The sequence below is a fragment of the Chrysochloris asiatica genome, unplaced genomic scaffold (assembly GCF_000296735.1).
Source record: "Chrysochloris asiatica unplaced genomic scaffold, ChrAsi1.0 scaffold00172, whole genome shotgun sequence".
Classification (NCBI taxonomy): Eukaryota; Metazoa; Chordata; class Mammalia; order Afrosoricida; family Chrysochloridae; genus Chrysochloris; species Chrysochloris asiatica.
In genome coordinates, this window is record NW_006408690.1 from 1,404,224 (window position 1) to 1,424,956 (window position 20,733).

Here is a 20,733-nt window from a genome sequence, read left to right on the forward strand (position 1 = left end):
GGTGAATACCAAACTTATAAAAGTAATTTTTACATGCCAGATTCTGTCTACCCATTCATTCATCCACCCATTCATGCATCCAACTATTCATCCACTCACCTACCTATGTATTTACTTACTTTTGCTTTGATAAAACTATTTAGTATGAATTCTTTCTTGAAGTTTTCTCACAGACTTCAGCTACACCTTCTAAAACAATATAAAACTATATCTAGAGTCCAGGATTCTCTCGTGGCAATTGAATGAACTAAAGATATGGTGCCACTGCAGTTCTAATGATGTTTATTAGAAAAGAAATTCAGTTTACTACTTGTAAAAATATATCTGTGGACAAAATATCCTAAAGTAAAAGCTAAGAAAATATTTTATTTATGGAAAAGTGTTAGCTCTGTCACCACTTAGAACAATGGATAGCTTTGGATCTTTATACTGTAAAAAAAAAACTATAAATGACTGTATTGCTGTCTTTTCTTTTTTATAGTGTATGCCAATTAAAGGCCAAGGATTTGTACTTGGAGCCTACCGGTGCATTTGCAAAACAGGATTCTATCATCCTCGAGTCTTCTCAGTGAACAACTTTCAGAGTAAGTTTCTTTTGATTCTGTGACAAAATATGCCTACATACTCACTGCTAAGAAGGAACACTGGTAGCGTAGCGGATTATTAAATGGCTGCTGACTGCAAGGACAGCAGTTCAAATCTATCCGTCGCTCCATGGGAGAGGTGTGAGTCTTTCTGCTCCTGTAAAGATTTATAGTCTCAGAAACTCTATACAGGGTCACTATGAGTTTGAACCAGCTTGAAGGCACACAACCACCTTTAATACCACCACACTGCTAAGACATGAAATTAACTCGATGGCATCTAAAGTGCCATCAAGTAGGTTCTGATTAATAGCAAAACTTTATAGGGCTTCTGAAGAATGGTTGGTGAGTTTGAACTGCTGACTATCCAGTTCAAACTGACCTTATGGTGGAGTTCTTACCCTACAGTGCCACACCAGGACTACATATCACACATTTTTGTTGTTGTTGTTGGAAAATGCTGTAGAGTCGGTTCTAACCCACAGCGACCCTGTAAAGGGTTTCCAAGAAATGCTTGGTGAGCTTGTACTGCCGACTTTATGGTTCAAAGAGACTTTGAAGTCCAGTGCATTAACCCACAGCATCACACCAGGATTCCATATCACATTATAGCATTATTAATTGTTCAGATTTTCTTTTAACTTTTTTGGAGTTCTATGATGAATCCCTACTTGTTTGGCATTCAGGGCTTCTGGTGTGGCACTTTAGGGTAAGCACTGGATTGCAAGCAACAAGTTTGGCAGTTCAAACCCACTAACTGCTCCTCAGAAACCCTAAGCAGGTCACTATAAATCAGAATTGACGGGACGACACTTAACAAAACGTTGGCATTCTTGTATCACTTATGGAATTTTAGTCTTAGATTTCATTTACAATACTTTTATATATAGCCCTTCCCCAACAAATGTGTTTGCTTTAAGGATATTTAGTTTTAAATGTAAATGAAAATATTCTAACTGCTGTGTAAGACTAATTGAGGTGGCATTATTGACAGCGTCAGACAATTCCTAAGATGAATTCTACTAGTTTGTTTGTTCGTCAGTTGCTTATATATTAGTATTCTATGCGACAGAACATTACAACGTTAATTGTTTAAAATAACAAATTTATTATCTCACAGTTTCTACTGCAAAATAGTCAGGAAATCAATAAAAGGTTAGCTGGATTGTCTCCTCAGTGTATACAAAACCAAAAACCAAACCTGTTGCTGTCAAGTTGACACTGGCTTACTGTGACCCTAAAAGACACAGTAGAAACCCTCCAGGGATTTTCTAAGGCTGTAAATCTTTATGGGAGCAGACAGTTGCGTCTTTCTTCCATAAAGTACTAGTGAGTTTGAACCTCTGACTTTTGTTAACAGGCCAATGCTTAACCCACTGTGCCACTAGGACTCTTTGCTCAGCCTATCATTAGCCTGAAATCATGACGTTGGCCTGGACTGAGATCTTATCTGAGGCTTAGCAGTCTCTTCCAAACTAATTCAAGGTGTTCAGAGAATAGTTGCCTGCAGTTTATAGTCTAAGGCTTTCATTTTCTTGACAGCAATCAGCTGGGGTCAGCTCCTATAAGTTGTCTTCCGAACCTAGCAATGTGAACTAAACCATGGCAACATACTCATGTAGGGGTAAAGGAGAATCTCCACAATCTTCTAAATTAGTCTTATGTAACACCATGTAAGACTTCTGGTATGGCACTGTAGGTTAAGCATTGAACTGGGAACCACAAGGTCAGCAGTTTAAACTCATGAGCTGCTCACCAGAAACTCTATACAGGGTTGCTATGAGTCAAAACCCACTGAATTGCACCTAACAACATCATGTGAACATAAGAGTGGCTATCCCATCATTTTGTCATGCAGTGTAATATGATCAAAAGAGAGATCATCCCAAATTTTCATAAATCTACCCACACTTAAAAGGGAGAGGATTAAATAGGATATGTACACCAGGATGTGTACACAAGGGTATTGGTGGTTGAGTAGAAATCTGTCTAGTAAAATCCATTCTCTGATCACCAATGATTAATGACCTTCCCAAATGCAAAATGCATCCATTATTCTCTCCCAAACTGACATTCCCAAAGTGTAACCTCATTATAGTATCAGTCAGAGTCTAAAAACCATCTTCAAAACCTAAATCTCATAATTTTATCAGCTCAAAGTCTAAAATTTTATGAACTCAAAGTCCAAAATCAGGTCCTGATTTGGTTAAAGCTTCAATGTTTATTTCATTAAACACAGTTGCTAGAATATAGTCTTTTTTTCATATGTGATTTTTTTAAAATTCAAAGAAAAAAAATTAATCTGTCTTCAAAGTGCTCAAACATACAGTGGTGGGACCGTCATAGGATAACTGTTACAGGCATTCTGGTTCAACCTTAGGAAAACAGTAGGAAAATAAAAAGTAAAAAGCAGTCTTTGATTAGGTTTCAGGACATGAAAAGAATTTTTTTTGGCTTTCCGCTTTGCTCTCTGGCTCTTGGTTCTGCCTTTTGAGTCATTCTTGTTTTTTTCATGAGAGGAATCATGTGATTGTTACTTGAATAGTTTTATCAGCATGCTTTCTGCCGGTAGAATTTTGAGGCGCCTGCAGCTTCCTTTTATTTGATACGTTTCCAATAATTTTTCTGTCTTAATTTAGTCATTTTTCTGATGAAATACTTGACTCATGAATTTGTGGGACTTCCATGAACTTTACAGGGATTCACTGCACTCTATACAAAGTCATACCCACAAATCTCTTTGAGATAATCTATTGTCTAGCTTGGCTTCCTGCTGAAATGGCTGATGGACAATGCTCTTAAGCTTCCTACAAACCCTCTGGTCTGGTGGAGATAGTCTTTGCATACTTTTAATCTCGTTAAAGAACACTTTGTGTCACTAAGTAGTCAAATTCTTTTTTAATTTCTGAGGTTTTAGCAAGAAGGTATACAGTCACATACTGTTTTGCATTCAGCATCTTTTGCTGTTAGGACAGGCTAAGAAAAATTTAAAAAATTATTTAATTCTAAATCCTTTAGATTTAGTAGTTCTTCCTTCAAACTTTCTCCCTTTATACATTTTACTATTAAAAGCTAGAAGACATTGGACAGCATCTTCAATTCCAGGACATGAAAATAATTTTTTTTTTTTTATAATAGAGAATAGGAATCTTGAGGGTCATCTTAGAATTCTACCCACCAAATGTGTTTGTTTTGTTGATGTTAGGTGCTGTCAAGTCACTTCCGAATCATAGGTACCTTGTGCAAAACAGAACAAAACACTGCCCCTTTTCTGCACCAGCCTCACAGTCATTGTTAAGTTGGAGCCCATTGCTGTTGCCATTATTTATGCCAATCCATCTCACTAGGGATCTTCCTCTTGTTTTCTGATCAGCCAGTTTAGCAAGCATGATGCCCTTCTCCAGGGACAAGTTTCTTCTCATAATATATCAGAAGTATAAGAGATTAAGTCTCCCCATCCTGGCATCTAAGGAGCATTTTGGCTGTACTTATTCCAAGACAGATTTGCTTGTTTTCTAGCAGTCCATGGTATTTTAAATATTCTTCTCCATCACCATAGCTCAAATGCTCAAATGCATCAATTATTCTATGGTCTTCCATATTCACTGTCCAACGTTCACATTCATATGAAACTACTGAAAATTCCTGGGCTTAGGTTAGATGTACATTAGTCCTCAGGCTGACATCTTTGCTCTTGAAAGCTTTAAAAAGATCTTGTGCAGCAGATTTGCCTAATTCAGTACATCGTTTCATTTCTTGACTGCTGCTTCCATGAGTGTTGATAGTGTATCCAAGCAAAATGAAATCTTTGACTACTTCAATCTTTTCCCCATTTATCATAATGTTATTTATTGCTCTAGTGGTGAGCATTTGTCTTTTCTTTACATTGAAGTGCAACCCATACCAAAGGCTGTGATCTTTGATCTTCATTGGTAAGTATTTTAAGTCGTCTCACTTTCATCAAGCAAGGTTGTATAATCTGCATATTTTAGGTTGTTAATGGGTCTTCCTCCAGTCCTGATGCCATGTTCTTCTTCATATAATCCAGTTTCTCAGATTATTTGCTTAACATGCAAATTGAATAAGAATGCAACCCTGGAACACAACTTTCCTGATTCTAAACCATTAGGTATTCCCTTGTTCAGTTCAGATAACTACCTCTTGGTCTAGATACAGGTTCCTTATAAGTATTATTAAGTGTTCCAGATTATTCATTCTCCTCAATGTTGTCCATAGTTTGTTATGATCCACATAGCCCAAAGCCTGTGAGGAGTCAATAAAACACAGGCAAACATCTTTTTGCTATTATCTGCTTTCACTTAAGATCCATCTGACATCAGCAATGAAATCCCTCATTCCTCATCTGAATCTGGCTTGAACCTCAGTAGTTCCATGTCAATGTACTGTTGCAGCATTATGAATTATCTTCAGCAAAACTTTACTTGCATGTGATTTCTGCATTCTATTGGGTCACATATATTTGGAATGGGCATAAATATGGATCTCTTCCAATTGATTTGCTAGGTAGCTGTCTTCAAAATTTGTTGGCATAGATAAGTGAGTACCTCCATTGCTACATAACTTTGTTGAAAGATTCCAGTTTGTATTCCATCAATTCTCAGAGCCTTGATCTTTGCTATTGCCTTCATTGTCAAAGTATACCTTGTACTTCATCCTTCAGTACCATTAGTATTTGATCATATGCTAGCTCTTGAAATAGTTGAACGTCAAACATTTCTGTTTGGTACTTTGCCTCTGTGTAGTTCTTCAATCTTCTTTTGATGCTTTCTTCATGTTTAAAGAGTTTACTCATTGTTGTAGTTGTCATTGTGAAGTGCCTTTGAGTCACTTTCAAGTCATAGTAACCCAGTATAAGATTTCAGAGGAGTGGCTGGTAGGCTGAACCAATGGTACGTTTGAAATGATTTTGCCTATAGACTCGTTCAATATTGCCAATCAAGGCTTGGTTTTATTTTCTTCAGTTCTTACAGCTAGAGATATGCTGAACCCTTTGGTTTTCTAACTTCAGTTCTTTGCATGTATAATAATTAACTTTGTCTTCTTGAGCTGCACTTTGAAATTTTTGTTCAGCTTTTACTTTCTCATATCTTCCATTGGCTTTAGCGTGTCTACTAGTGGATAGGAAGTTTCAGAGTCTCTTCTGATATCTATTTTTGTATTTTCCTTCTTGTTTTCTTAATCATCTTTTTCTTTCTTCCTTTATGATGTGCTTGGTTAACATCACACAACTCTTCTCATCTGTAGTCATTAGTCTCTAGTGAATCCAGTCTGTTCTGAGATGATCTCTAAATTCAGGTGGTATATGTTCAAGGTCAAATTTTGGCTCTTGCAGAATTGTTTTAATGTTTTTCAGCTTCAGCCTGAACATGTATATGAGCAATTGATAGTCTGTTCTATAGGTTGTCCAAGCCTGGTTTTGGTTGGTAATATGTAGCTTTTGCACCATCTCTTCCGACGAATGTAGTCAATTTGATTTTGATGTATTCCATATGGAGAGGTCCATTTGTATAGTCATCTTTTATGCTGTTTTAAAAAGGTATGTGCAATGAATAAGGCATTGCTTTTGCAAAATTTTGTCATGAGATCTCCATAATAATTTTCATGAGATCTCCATAATAATTTCTGTCACAAACACGATGTTTTTCAACTACTGATCCTTCCTCTTTGTTTCCAAACTTTACATTCCAATTACCAGTAATGATCAATACATCTTGATGGCATGTTTGATCAATTACAGACTAAAGAAGTTGGTAGAATTCTTCAGTTTCATTCTCACTGGATTTAGTGGTTGGTGCATAAATTTGAATATTAGTGGTATTAACTGACCTTAATTGTAGTAAATGGAGGTCCTGAAAGATTTTCTTGATTCTCCTCATCATGGTCAACACTACTTCTTAGGAACAGTTTTTCCCAATCTTATTTTGACTGCCTTCTAATCTCAGGGTCTCATCTACTGGCAGTATATAGTATTATGCTTTGGTATTAGTCATTATGTTTCAATAATCAATATTCTGGTGCTATCTGATTGTGTTTCACTGCTACTCATAAGATTTTCAGTGGATAAACATTTGGAAGTATTCTTCCTCTTCCTCTTCTGAGTCTTCCTTAGTTTGGAGGCTCAGCTGAAACGTGTTCACCATGGTAGAGAGTACTGGCATTCAGAATACTATTGGTATAGCTTCCAGCATCACAGCAACATGCAAGTTACCACAGTATTATAGACTGACAGCCTAGTGGAAAAGCCCCATATCATCAACCAAAACAAGACCAAGACAGACTGTGAAACAGACTATCAATTATTTATATGCAAGTTTAGGCTGAAGCTGAAGAAAATTAAAACAAGTCATGAGAGTCAAAGTATGACCTTGAACACATCCAACATGAATTTAGACATCATCTCAAAAACAGATTTGATGCATTTGATCAATGTCAAATGTATTAGTGTCATAGACAATAATTACAAAAGGCGACTGGAATTGTAGGATGACATCAAGAACATCATACAGAAAAAAAAGCAAAAGGTCATTAAGAATTCAAGAAAGAAGTAAAAGATCAAAATGAATATCAAAAGAATCTCTGAAACTTGCTGTCTAGTTTAGAGTTGCTAAACAAAATGGAAGAAATGAGGGGGCAAAAGAGCTGAACAGAAATTTTCAAAGAGCAGTTTGAGAGGATAAAGTAAAAAATTATAATGAAATATACAAATACCTGGAGTTAGAAAACTAAAAAGGAGTAACATACTCAGCATTTCTCAAAGTGAAGGGACTGAGGAAAAAATGCAAGCCTCATTCTGCAGACTGAAGGATTCTTTGGACAAAATATTGAATGATGCAGAAGCATTGAAAGAAGATGGAAGGAATACACAGAGTTACTGTATCAAAAATAAATGGTTGATATTCGTCTATTTAAAGAGGTAGCATATGATCACAAGCCAATAGTGCTGGAGGAAGAAATCCAGAGACCACTGATGGCATTGGCAAAAGACAATGCTCTTGGAATTGATGAACACAAATAGAATCTCTCAACAAACTGACAAAGCACTGGAGGCACTTACTCATCTTTGCCAAGAAATTTGAGTGATAGCTACCTGGCCAACTGATTGGAAGAGTTCTATATTTGTGCTTATACCAAAGATAGGTGGCCCAATGGGATGCAGAAAGCAAAGGACAATATTATTAATATAACATGCCAGTAAAATTTTGCTAACATTATGCTAAACATTATTTAGAAACAGCTCCAACAGTACATTGACAGGGAACTGCCAGAGGTACAAGCCAGATTCAGATGAGAACGTGGAACAAGGGATAACATTGCTAATGTCTGATGGATCTTGGTTAAAATCAGAGAGTACCAGAAACATGTATATTGTTATTGTTGTTGTTATTAAGTACCATGAAGTCAGAGTTGACTCATAGAAACCCTGTATGTAGTTTTTGAGGAGCAACTGGTTAGTTGAACCACTGAACTTGTGGTTCAAACCAACCTTGAAGTTGAGTGCTTATTCTATGGTGCCACACACAGAATGTTTACCTGTGTTTTATTGACTATGCAAAGGCTTTCAGCTGTGTGGATCTTGACAAACTATGGACAATATTGCATAGAATGAATATTCTGGAACACAATTATGCTCATGGGGAATCGCTCCATAGACCAAGAGGCAGTCATCTGGACAGAACAAGGGGACATAGAATGATTTAAAATCAGGAAAAGTGTGCACAGGGTTGTATTCCTTCAACATCCTTACTCAATCTATATATGCTCAGCAAATAATATGAGGAGCTGGATTATACGAAGAAGAGCATGACATGGAGGAAGACTCAGATCAATGACCACAGTGTTTTTTCTTTTTTCTTTAAAAAAAAAGCTTTCATTGTGAACTGAGTGATAGCTGACATGGGAGGACATCGACTTTACACCATTGTTTCTTTGCAATGATTACAATATCCTCCATGCATCATCATTCAGTAGTATTTACTTCCATTCCCTCTTGTTGTTTTTTTTGTTTTGTTTTGTTTTTGGTGTGGGGAGGTGGGATGTACACAAAAACACTCTGGAATATATAATAATTTAATCAACCAAAGTGCACATCTGCAAGCCTTCCTCCTGGCCATCAGCAGCCAGTCCTTCTCTTTCCATGAGTTCAGAGTCCTCAGCTGCTCCATCTCTCCATGTCCTCATCTCTGCCTCCATATCTGGTGTTGCTGCTTCTCTGAATAGGGTCCCGCATTCTGCTTATGCTCTTCTCCCTTGATGGTCCTAGGGTCCTCTGTTTCTGGACTGTAAGATTAACTGCTCTCCCATGTTTGTTACAAAACTTCTACCTTTACAGTTGTGACAGTCTCAATTAGTCATGATAACAATTACTCACTATTGAATCATAAGAATCTCTTCCCCATCTCTTTTCACTAGACCCATCTAGACAAGATGAAAACTATTCATTGGGGTCTCTACCTTCCTCCTCATACTCTTAAGCTAACCTCCCTCTTGAAACCTTATAAGCCAGTCACTTAATGCCTTTATCACTCCCTCATTTTAGGTAGCCAATGTCTAAGTTGCCCATCCCTGTCTACCCTGTATACAGAGCAGATAGGATTGATACTTGATGTGAAGACTCCTTCCCTCTCAGTTGGTATTTTGAGCTACTACATCTATAAGTATAGGTCAAGTTCAATTTACATTCACTTCCTTTATCAAAAATTGTTTTTTTTAAAATTTCCTTTAGTCTAGTTCTGATTATCAATCCATTGAGACTAGGTAAAATGGGTGCTGTCTGCAAGTTTTTGTGTTCTTGAGCATGTCCCCTCACTTCATATCAGCTGGATGCTTCACTCTCAGCTCTAGCCCTCTGTGGTTATATCCTTGTCCATGGGCTCAAATGTCCCCAGGTCTCACCACACTTTGGGCCAACCAGCCCTACCTCTTCTCTCTCTCACCTCCAGGTCAACAGAAGTCTATGGAATATGGTTGATCTCATTTCTTCATTGCTGCCTTTCCCCCTCTTCCATTCACCAGTAGGCAAACATGGTTGCCAGCAAGCTTACATGCCTGCTCATGTGTTCACTTTGAGATTCAATCTTCTAGTGGGATTTGTCCTGAAGGGACTTGATTGCTTGCCTTGATGGCTTCCTGGAGAACAACTTGCTTGTTCTTGTAGTAGACAATCATATTGCCATTTTTGTTTTGGATTTTTCCTGCTGATCTTTCTTTGAAGATGTATCTTTTGTTTCTCTAGCTGTTCCAGGACAGTTTGCTTGTCCTGTCTAGTGGAATTGTCCCAACTCAAAAGGTTCTGGATCGGGCTCAGGATTCCATCTAAGGTCCTATATACTGCAAAGGCTCTACAAGAAGAACTGGGCAAGTTCTATAGAACCCCCTTTAAGTACTCCAATCAGTTATAGGCTGAAGATAAGCTTATAAGCGTCCTGCAATCATGTTCCCTGACAGTCCTTTCTACCCCATTCAAGTGTCGGTTTTACAATAGTAGGCAAGGGAAACCAATATTTGTAAGACAGTCAAGCATCTTAACATTATTTCCCCTCTTCAGACTATGCCTCTGTTGTTCCAAGGTTGAGCATACATCACTATTTACCTCTGTCCCATTTAGCCCATGCAAACCTGTCTCAGTATTCCTCTATCTACCTTGTTCTTCTACCCCTCCCCCTTCTTGTGTATTGCCTTCCCCAACATCCAAACTATGATGTGTCTGCCGCTTACCATGTGCTCTATCGTCACCCTCAACAGCCCCAAACTTCCCTAACCCACTCCCACCCATAACCAACAAAGAATTTTTTCCCCTTTTAATATGGGTTTCTTTTCTTAAGCTTTTACAATAATGGTCTTATGCAATATTTGTCCTTTTGTGACTGAATAATTTCAACATAATGTCCTCAAGCTTCATCCATGATGTTATGTGGTGGCTTGCAGTTCCTTTATTGTTATTCAAGGTAGCATCATATTCCACTGTGTGTATTTACCAAAGTTTGCTTATCCATTCTTCCACTGATGGGCACTTAGGTTGTCTCCATCTGTTTGCTATTGTGAATGGTGCTGCTATGAACACTGGTGTGCATATATCTACTCATATTCTGGCTCATATTTCTTGTGGATATATACCAAGTAGAGGAATTGCTAGATCATTGGGCAGTGTTTCATTCTGCTGTGCATAAGGTTGCTATGAGTTGGTACTGACTCTATGACACCTAACAAAAACAACAAAGGTATTTCTATTTCCAATTTTCTGAGGAAGCGCTATTCTGTTTTCCAGAGTAATTGGACCATTTTGTATTTCCACCAGCAATGCAGGAGGGGTCCCAATCTCTCCACAGCCTTGCCAGCATTTATTGCCCTCTGCTTTTTTGAACTTTGCTGTTATTGTTGGTATGAGAGGATATATTATTTTGTTTTGATTTGAATTTTTCTAATGGCTAATGATCATGAACATTTCTTCACATATTTGTCTCTTCTTGGTGAAGTGTCTGTTCATGTCCTGTGCCCACTTTTTAATTGGGATATTTGTCTTTTTCTTGTAGAGGTGTTATAGTTTCCTATACATTTTAGAAATTAATACCTTGTCTGATATGGCATTGCAGAAGATTGTTTCCCATTCTAAGACCACAGTCTTTTGTTTGGGTTGCATTGCAATGTAAAGAAAACAAAAATCCTCACTACTGGACCATTAAATAGTATCCTGATGAATGGAGATAAGATTGTAATTGTCAAAGACTGCATTTTGCTTGGATCCACCATCAACACTCATGGAAGCAACAGTCAAGAAACCAAAGACGAATTCCATTAGGCAAATACACTGTGCAGACTTCTTTAAGGTGTTCAAGAGCAAATATTTCAATTTGAGGATTCAGGTGCACCTGACCCAAGCCATAGCATTTTCAATAGCCTCATATGCATGTGAAAGTTGGACAATGAATATGGAGACCTGTCGAAGAATTAATGCATTTGAGTTATGGTGTTGGTGAAGAATTTAAAATCTACTATGAATTTCAAGAAGAACAAACAAATCTGTGTTGAAGAAGTACAACCAGATCCTCCTTAGAAGTCAAGATGACCAGACTTTCTCATTCTTTGGGCATGTTATCAAGAGGGACAATCTCTGGATAAGGAAATAATGCTTGGTAATTGGTGGAACAGTGAAAACATGGAGACCCCCAACAAGATTGGTTGTTACTGGGACAGTAAAAATGGGCTCAAGCATGTAGCAACAACTGTGAGGATGGTGCAGGACCCGGCAGTGTTTCTTTTTGTTGTACATTGGGTTGTTATGGGTTGTAAACAACTCGATGACATCTAACAACAAGTTTCTGATCACAACTGGACAAATAAATAACATTATGATGAGTGGGGAAAGGATTGGGTTATCAAAGACTTTAATTTACTTGGATCCACAATCAATGCTCATGGAAACAGCAGTCAAGAAATCAAATGACATATTCCATTTGGCAAATCTGATGAACAAGATCACTTCAATGCATTCAAAAGCAAAGATGTCAGTTTGAGGACTAAGGTGTGCCTGATCCAAGCCCTTGTATTTTCAATAACCTCATATGCATGTGAAAGTTGGACCATGAATAAATAAGACCATAGAAGAATCAATGCATTTGAGTTATGGTGTTGGAGAAGGATATTGAAAGTACCATGGACTGTCAGAAAAACCAACACATCTATCTTGGAAGGAGCAGAATCAGAATTCACCTTAAAAGCAAAGATGGCTAGACTTCATCTCTCCTACTTGGGACATATTATCAGGAGGGGCCATTCCCTGGAGAAGAACATCATGCTTGGAATAGTGGAGTGTCAACAAAATATATAAAGACCCCCAATATGATGGATTGATGCAGTGGCAGTAACAATGTGATCCAACATAGCAATAATTGTGAGGATGGCATTGGACCAGGTAGTGCTTGTTCTGTTGTGCGTAGGGTCACTATGAGTTGGAACTGACTCAATTGCACTTAAAAACAACAACGTTTCAAGTAATCTTTTATGTAGCAATTGAATACTAATACATTAGCTGTGATAATAGTATATTTTCAGCATGTGAATTCTTTTGTGTGTGTGTGTGTGTGTAGGTATAAGTGCTTGTGTGTGTGTGTGTATATATATATATAATAAAACATAACAGCACCAGAATTACTTTGACATTCTTCACTTTTATGGTCCAGACATAACATATGATTCACCACTGGAAGTTTAAGGGAATTTGTTTTAGTTTATGTTCTGTGAAGGTATTTTGTATCAGGTTTACCCACATTTGTTCTCAGCTCCCACTATGTGACTGAAATAAAACATCTAAATATTTTAGAACCGGAGAATAACTATGCCATTTGCTTATAACGCCACCAGGAAAAACTGGTTAACCTTTAACAGCATCTCTTTATTTAATTTGCACACTCCTACATTCTTCCTTATTTTTAAAAAGCCAGTGCTTTTCACTGGACCTACAATCACTAAGAAAAGGCTGTTTCTTTTCATGAGTTTAACTTCTATATTCTACATATTGCAGCCATGGAAAAGAACCCAGGCTTTTAAGCACCATGAACTATAATTGGGTATAGCTTTGATTCATTTTTGACCTCAGGACTGACTTCTTCAATGACATAGCACATTTCTTGCTATGTGGTATAATTTGAAGTCATTAAAATGTTCTTTGATCAAAAATACCTTTCCTGATGTCCTTGACAGATTGCAAGAAAATCAAGCATTATTCACTTCTTTCCTAAGGAAAGAATACAAATGACCAAAAGAGGAGCTATAATTCAGTACAGCCTTCAACCAAAGATTATCAAAAACATTGTTTATATTGTTGATTTATTATTAGGATGTAATTCATATTCTGATTTTAATAAGCTAAGCCTTTTAATCACAGAATACAGGCAACTAGTATGAGCAGCTTTTTCTTCATACTTTCTTGAAGAGGAATCCATGAAGTAAGAACTAACCACATGATAATCAATTAGTCCAGTGAACTCATGGAACATGTCAACATTGGTCCCCATGACTCTGAGACCAGAACTAGATGGTGCCTGACTACCACTACCTACTGCTCTGAAAGGGATCCTTTAGAAGGTCCTGGAGAGAGTGGGTGAAAATGTGGAACATAACTCAAACTTATTTAAAAAAAACCAACAAGCAAGGCTTACTGATCAGAAAGAGACTGAAGGAACATGATACCATGGCCCTTGACTACCCTTCATTTCTGGAAAGCAACTTACCTATGTGGTCCAATTTTCAGCCAAGCATTGGAGGTGGGGTGTGGGGGAGAACAGTACTACCTAAGGACAGAGTTGAGAAGGGGTGGGAAAGTGGGTGGCATGGAAATAGGAACCACAGGGAAGGAGTGGGATAATATTATTACATGGAGGGGATTGCAGCCATTGAGATGAAACACAGTGTATGGTTTGTTGAATGTGAAACGGATGATCATGTCTGTAAACTTTCACTCAATTTACAATAGTTTTGTTGTTGTTTTTTAAAGAAAAATAATAACCACATGGAACCCTTGGGCCAATGGTAAATAATCTATTGAAGAAAAAGAAGAATAACATAATATATGTAAAAGTGATATCATAGTACATAGCATAAATGTTCAGTTGTTGTTGTTAAGTGCCATCAAATCTATTACAATTCATAGCAACCCTGTACATGGTTTTCAAGGAGCAGCTGGTGAGTTTGAACCACTGACCTTGTGATTCAAGCCAGCTTTGCAGTGCAGTGCTTTATCCCACAGCACCACAGCAGGATTCCAAATTTTCAAGAAACGTAGTTAAATGAATATAGATATGTTGTTGTTTTTAAGTGCCGTCAAGTTGATTCTGACCTATAGTGACCCTGTATAGGGTTTCCAAGGATCAACTGATGAGCTTGAACCACCGACCTTGCAGAAACAACTTTACAGTCTGATGTGTTAGCCGACTGTACAACATCAGGACTCTCTCTCTTTCTGTATATATATACATATACATTGTTGTTGTTGGTAAGTGCCATTGATTCAATTCCGACCCATAGCCACCCTATATAGGGTTTCTGAGGAGCAGCTCGTGAGCTTGAATCACCGACCCGACCTTGCAGTTTAAACAGCTTTGCAGTCTGGCGCCTTAACCCACAGCACCACACCAGGACTTCTATATATATACTAGAACTCCACTATCTATGTGTGTGTGTGTGTGTGTGTGTGTGTGTGTGTGTGTGTGTCTGTGTATACACATACATACACCGGAATTAATGATACATGTAAAGAGGTAATCCTTAAGCACCTTTGGGCATTAGCATTTTATCTGAAATATTGTATCATATTATATGCCCAGTTCTTTAAGCTTTGAACTTTTAAAGAATGAATTCTACATGGATCAGAAGGAAGATAGGAAAATAAAGGCCTGTAAAAAAACAATGTGGCATTGAGAAGGGGAATGGTAGTGGTTGTGGTTATGTGCCATAGAATTGGTTCTGACTCATAGCGACCCTGTATCGGATTTCTGAGGCTGTTAATCTTTATCGGAGCAAAAAGCCTCATCTTTTTCCTGCAGAACTGCTGGTAGTTTCGAACTGCTGACCTTGAGATTAGCAACTGAACTCATAATATTTGAGAGTTAGAGAGTCAACACAGTGGAATGAGTACCAAGAATTGACCCACTATCAATTGAGGTGTTTCTCCAATCGAATGCAATGCTGGAAGTGTTCATTTATCTATGCCAAGAAAATTGCAAAACAGTTACCTGACCAACCAACCAGAAGAGATCAATATTTGTGGTCATTCTAAACAAAGAGCATAGAACAGAATACAGAAAATATTGAAAATATCATTAATATTGCATACAAGTAAAATTTTGCTGAAGATAATTAGAAAATGGTTGTAACAGTACATTGACAGGGAGCAGCCAGACATGCAAACTGTACTGAGAAGAGGCTATTGAATGAGGGTTATGGTTGCTGACGTATTCAATGGATCTGGACTGAAAGCACAGAACATCAAGAGGATGTTTAACTGTGTTTTTCTGATGATGCAAAGGCATTTGACTGTATGTATCATAAAAAAAAAAAAAAATGAGTAACATTGTGAAGTATGAGAATTCCAAAACACTAATTGTGTACATAGATCAAGATGCAGCTGATCAAACAATACAAGGAGATACAGAATGGTTTTACATCAGGGAAGATGCTTCTCAGGCTTGTATTTTTCACCATACTTAATCTGTATAATGAGCAAATAATTCAAGAAGATGGACTATATGATGAAGGGAGCATCATGATTGGAGAAAGACACATTAGCAATCTGTGATAATCAGATGATACAATCTTGCTTACTGAAAGTGAAGAGGACTTGAAGCACTAACTGATGAATGTCAAAGATTACAACCCCGAGTTGAATTGCACCTCAACATTAAGAAAACAACAAAACAAAACAATAAGCAGCATCGTGATAAATGGGAACAAAACTGAAGGTGTCAAGGACTACATTTTATTTTACCGTCAACATACATGAAAGCAGCAGTCAAAAATCAAATGACATATTACATTAGTCAAAACTGCTAAAAATATTAAAGAGCAAAGATGTCATTTTGAGGACAAAGGTGAACCTGACCCACGCCATGGTATTTTCAGTTGCCTCAAATGCATGGGAAAGCTGGACAATGAATAAGAAAGACCAAAGAAGAATTGATGTCTTTGAATTACAAGGCATTGGTGAAAAGTATTGTGTATACCATTATGTCAAATGAGCGAACAGTTGCATCTTTGAAGAAAACTGTAAAGTCTTCAAAAGTTTGTAGAAAATGGCCATTATCATTTAATTCCATTTTCCATGAATTTTTAAATCCTCTTCATACAATCAGACAAAATGTTCTATAGAAGTAAGGACTGTGAGAATTTGTTTCATGTACTTTGGACATGTTATCAGTGGGGCCAGTCACTGGAGAATGATATCATGCTTGGATGGCACAAGACCAGGAAATGTATTGTTCTTTTATACATAGAGTTGCTATGAGTCAGAACTGATTTGAAGGCACCTTGCACCGCAGAAACCAGTATGTCTTAATCAGCGCTTCACCAACAGGACCTAAAAAGTAATAGATGTTATATTAAGTCCCCAAGTCTTTGACAATTTTTATGTAACAATAGGAAGTATGTACCTCAAAGATGAAATTGACATAATTTATAGTTGTAAATCTGGTAAAAGACCTGAAATTCCTGTAGTGTCTCATTGGCTCATGTCCTAATTGGAGATATAAGCTGAGATGCTACTCTCTTAGAGAAAAGGGAAAGGTGGCTGTTTCAAATCCTGTTAAAATGGGAAAGATTTTAAATCTGTATCTTAATCTAGGACATAGGCCCTTTACAAAAGGAGTTCTGGTGTCATAGTACGTTATGTGTTGGACTTCTAACTGTAAGGACAGCAGTTTGAATCCACCAACCACTCTCCCAGGAGAAAGATGAAATTTTCTGTTTCCATAAAGATTTACAGCCTTGGAAATTCTATGCAGGGTTGCTATGAGTCTAAAGCGACTGGAAGGCACACAGCCATCAACCACTAGGCCCTTCACAAAGGGATTCTGAAGATCAACAAGGATATATTCAAATGGTGTGATTCAAAAACGTGCAGAGAGCCCAGAGACCTTATTCCTGGACTCTCTCTTGAAACTGATAGTTGCATGAGTTAATATGAGCAGACATATGGATAGTATCAGGATTTCAGAATAAGCAAATTCTGATGTATAGCTCGCTCTTCAAATATAGGTTGTTCACGTACAGGTTTATGAAACACAGGCTTGTGATAAGCTCATCTTCCTCAAATCCATCTATTTTAGTGTGGATTCTGTCTTTACTGAGACTCCTTTTTCCTTTTATGTGGACACATTGGGTTAATATGCTAGACTAACAGTCAGTTTGAACCACAAGTTTACCAGTTCAAGCTTACCAGCTGTTCCTCCTAAACCCTATACAGGATTGCTATGGGTGGCAATAGACTCGATGGCACTTAACAACAACAACAATTACTAGCCTTTGGTCTTATTTCTCTTGACTTTGGGATTGCCTTCAGTTCATGTACATCTCCAGATTAATCCCAATTTACAAGTGACCCAAACCTAAAAAATATCTGATTTCTCTCAACTTTGTTATATTGAAATGAGAACCATATGTAGAAAAAAATAAAAGGCATAATGTAATTATAGAATTTAAATTATATATATATTTTTGAAGAAAAACGAAGGAATATCTTTGAAAATATGTACAATTTAGGGGAGCTGAGCTCTAAGGCAAATTGGTAAGCAAGGTTGACCTGTTTCTTGCATGAGTCTATTTTCTATTGTGTTTAGATCTCAACTTCTTCTCTTCTCTGTTTCATGGTTAGAGAGGTAGATCTGTCTGATTTTTCATAGACAAAAACTACAGTACCAAATCCAAATTTAGAGTAGATTGAAAAAGTTTTAATACTTTCATCACTTTTGCTGCTGTTTTGCTATCTAAAGCTAGATATTTTCTGTATCACAGAAACCTAGTCCTAATCACTTTTACACTAATAATTGTAGTAATATTCTCCATCTGATTCTCATACCTATGTTTTTATCTCAGTTATTTACCTAGCTTTCAATTGTCATTAGTCCTATTACAGCTTTTGAAGTTCAGTCACTGAATGCATCTGGTAGATGGTATTAAGTTGCTAGTGGACACTGTTGTCCATCGACTTAAAATGTTGACTATTGTATTTATATTGTTTTTCTGAGGCTCTTATTTCCAGTCACACTCTATACCATATTGGGATTCCCTATTTATTAACCTCAGAGATGAATTTCTACCCATAGGATAATGTAATTATTAAGCATTGATGTTTGGAGTAAGTGTAATTTAAGCTTGAATCCTGGCTTGACCACTCAATTGCACTGTGATATTGGCTAAATCATTTAACCTCCTGGTGTGGCACTATAGATAGGATAAGCACTCTACTGCAAAGTCACTTTGACCCACAAGGTCAGCAGTTCAAACTCACCAGCCACTCCTCAGAAACTCTATACAGGCATACTATGAGTTGGAACTGACTTAATGGCACTTAACAACAACAACAATACAGTTTATTTGTGGTCCTGATGTGGCGCTGTAAGACAAGCACTGGAAAGCTAACCACAAAATTGCTGGTTCAAATCCACCAGCTGCTCCTAGGAAACCTTACGCAGGGTCACTATGAGTCAGAAATGACTCAAAGATACTTAACAACAACAATATATATATTTTTATTTTATGTGTAAATTGGGACACTATCACTTGCTGTATAGAATAGTTATAAGGATTAAATTAAACAGTAAGTGTAAAGTCTTAATCATAACACTAGGTACAAAATAAGTGTTCAAAATATTAAGTTATTTTTATAGTTATTATTTGGAAGCTTGTATTTATGCAGCCTTTTCTTTTCTCAGCTAGTTTGCCCATCTCACCCTCCTTACCTCTAGCATCTGTTCTCAACATCTCAGATTTTTTTTCACTTCAGCTTGTCCTTAAAAATTTCAGAGATTATTTAATCAATCTTCTGAAAATCTTTCTCCTCTCTTATTGGATAAAATTTTAATTTATTAGACTTAATTTTTATTTTGTTACTTTTATTTATTTGCTTTACTAGATCAATAGTAAGAGATTAATTTGTTTTTTAAAATATTTTCCCTCAAATGCTATGAAAACCTCTACAAAGTAGACAGAAGAATGATACCCCAGAGATGCCCATGTCCCAATCTCTAGAAACTGTGAATATGTTGCCTCAGATGTTAAAGGGGAATTTAGATGTGAATAAGTTATAAATCTTGAGACGGAGCGATTATCTTGATTATCAAGGTGCCCCCAATATAAACACATAATTCTAAATAGAAAGAGACCTTTTTTTCCTGTGGTCAGAAAGTGATGAAGAAAAACGCTAAATCACTGTCTTTAAAGATGGTGGAATAGATCCATCAGCCAAGGAATTTAGGTGATGTCTAGATGTTGAAAACAGATTTTCCCTAGATCCTCCAGAAACTAATGCTGTCTTATCAACACCTTAATTTTAGCCTGCTGAGATCCATGTCAGATTTTTGAGCTGCAAAACTATAGAAACGAGTATCACCATGTTATATTTAATATAAGAGGAAATATGAATTTGTGCTGTTTGAAGACATTAAGCTTGAGGTAATTTGTTACAGCGATAATAGAAAGCTAGTACTCTCAGTTACCTTGTTTCTCACCCAACGTTCATTCCAGTAGTTCCAGTAATACCTATGTGTTGTTTCTAAGGATTGTTCCAAAATTTCAAATGAATAACTTGGAAAAGTTCATAATCTGATGGACTGTCAATATTTTCTGGCATTTGAAACAGAAACTCAGGGTTACAATCATGTTTTGATTTAGTCCTGGGTTTGAATCATGTTTTAAAATAGGAATAACATTCAGGAGTCCTGGTGGTGCTGTAGGATAAGCATTGGACTGCTAACAGCAAAGGCGGCAGTTCAAATCCACCAACCACTCCACTGTAAAAAGGCTTTCTGCTCCCATAAAGATTTACAGTCTTGATCGAGTTTGTCCTTTATTAGCTGTGAGCTGTGAAAGAAATAACACAAGATACCTCCAAAATTACTTTGATTCTTATATTATTATGAATATGGTGGATTTGGTTCTTTTATTTGTAGCACTTATTTATTGGATGTTGTGAATAGATAAATAATCTATAGGTAAAGTACTTAATCATTCTAAAAAAATTCACATCAGATTCTTTCCATGGTTTATCTAAAGTAGTATTTTTGTCCAAAGAAAAATATTGTTGTAATCACTTTAATTCTAAGCTGCTAGATTAATAAAGGAATTTAGCAAAATTTTAGGTTGCTAGATCAACATGCTTAATTCAGTGCTATTTCTTTGCACCGACAATCTGAAAAGGCAATTAATGAACAATTCCATTTATTTTAAGTTTTTTTAAAACTTTTTATTGTAGATTGAGTGAATGTTTAGAGAAAAGAGCATCAATTTTACTTTCAGCCAAATCATATGCTTTGTTTCATCTCAGTGATGACAATTTCGTCCTTACAATAACAGTTATCCAGCTTGCCCTCTGTGGTTCCCCTTTTACATCTTGTTTGTCACAAATCAACAAAGCAAAAATATT

General features: G+C 36.8%; 1 protein-coding gene across 1 annotated transcript in view; it reads left to right on the plus strand.

Annotated features, from left to right (window-relative positions):
• Positions 1 to 20,733, plus strand: part of GPR158 (G protein-coupled receptor 158) — a 637,652-nt gene that overhangs the window by 266,119 nt on the left and 350,800 nt on the right. Inside the window, 1 exon segment of the mRNA XM_006871655.1 lies at positions 482 to 584. Coding sequence (XP_006871717.1) covers positions 482 to 584 — 103 coding nt within the window.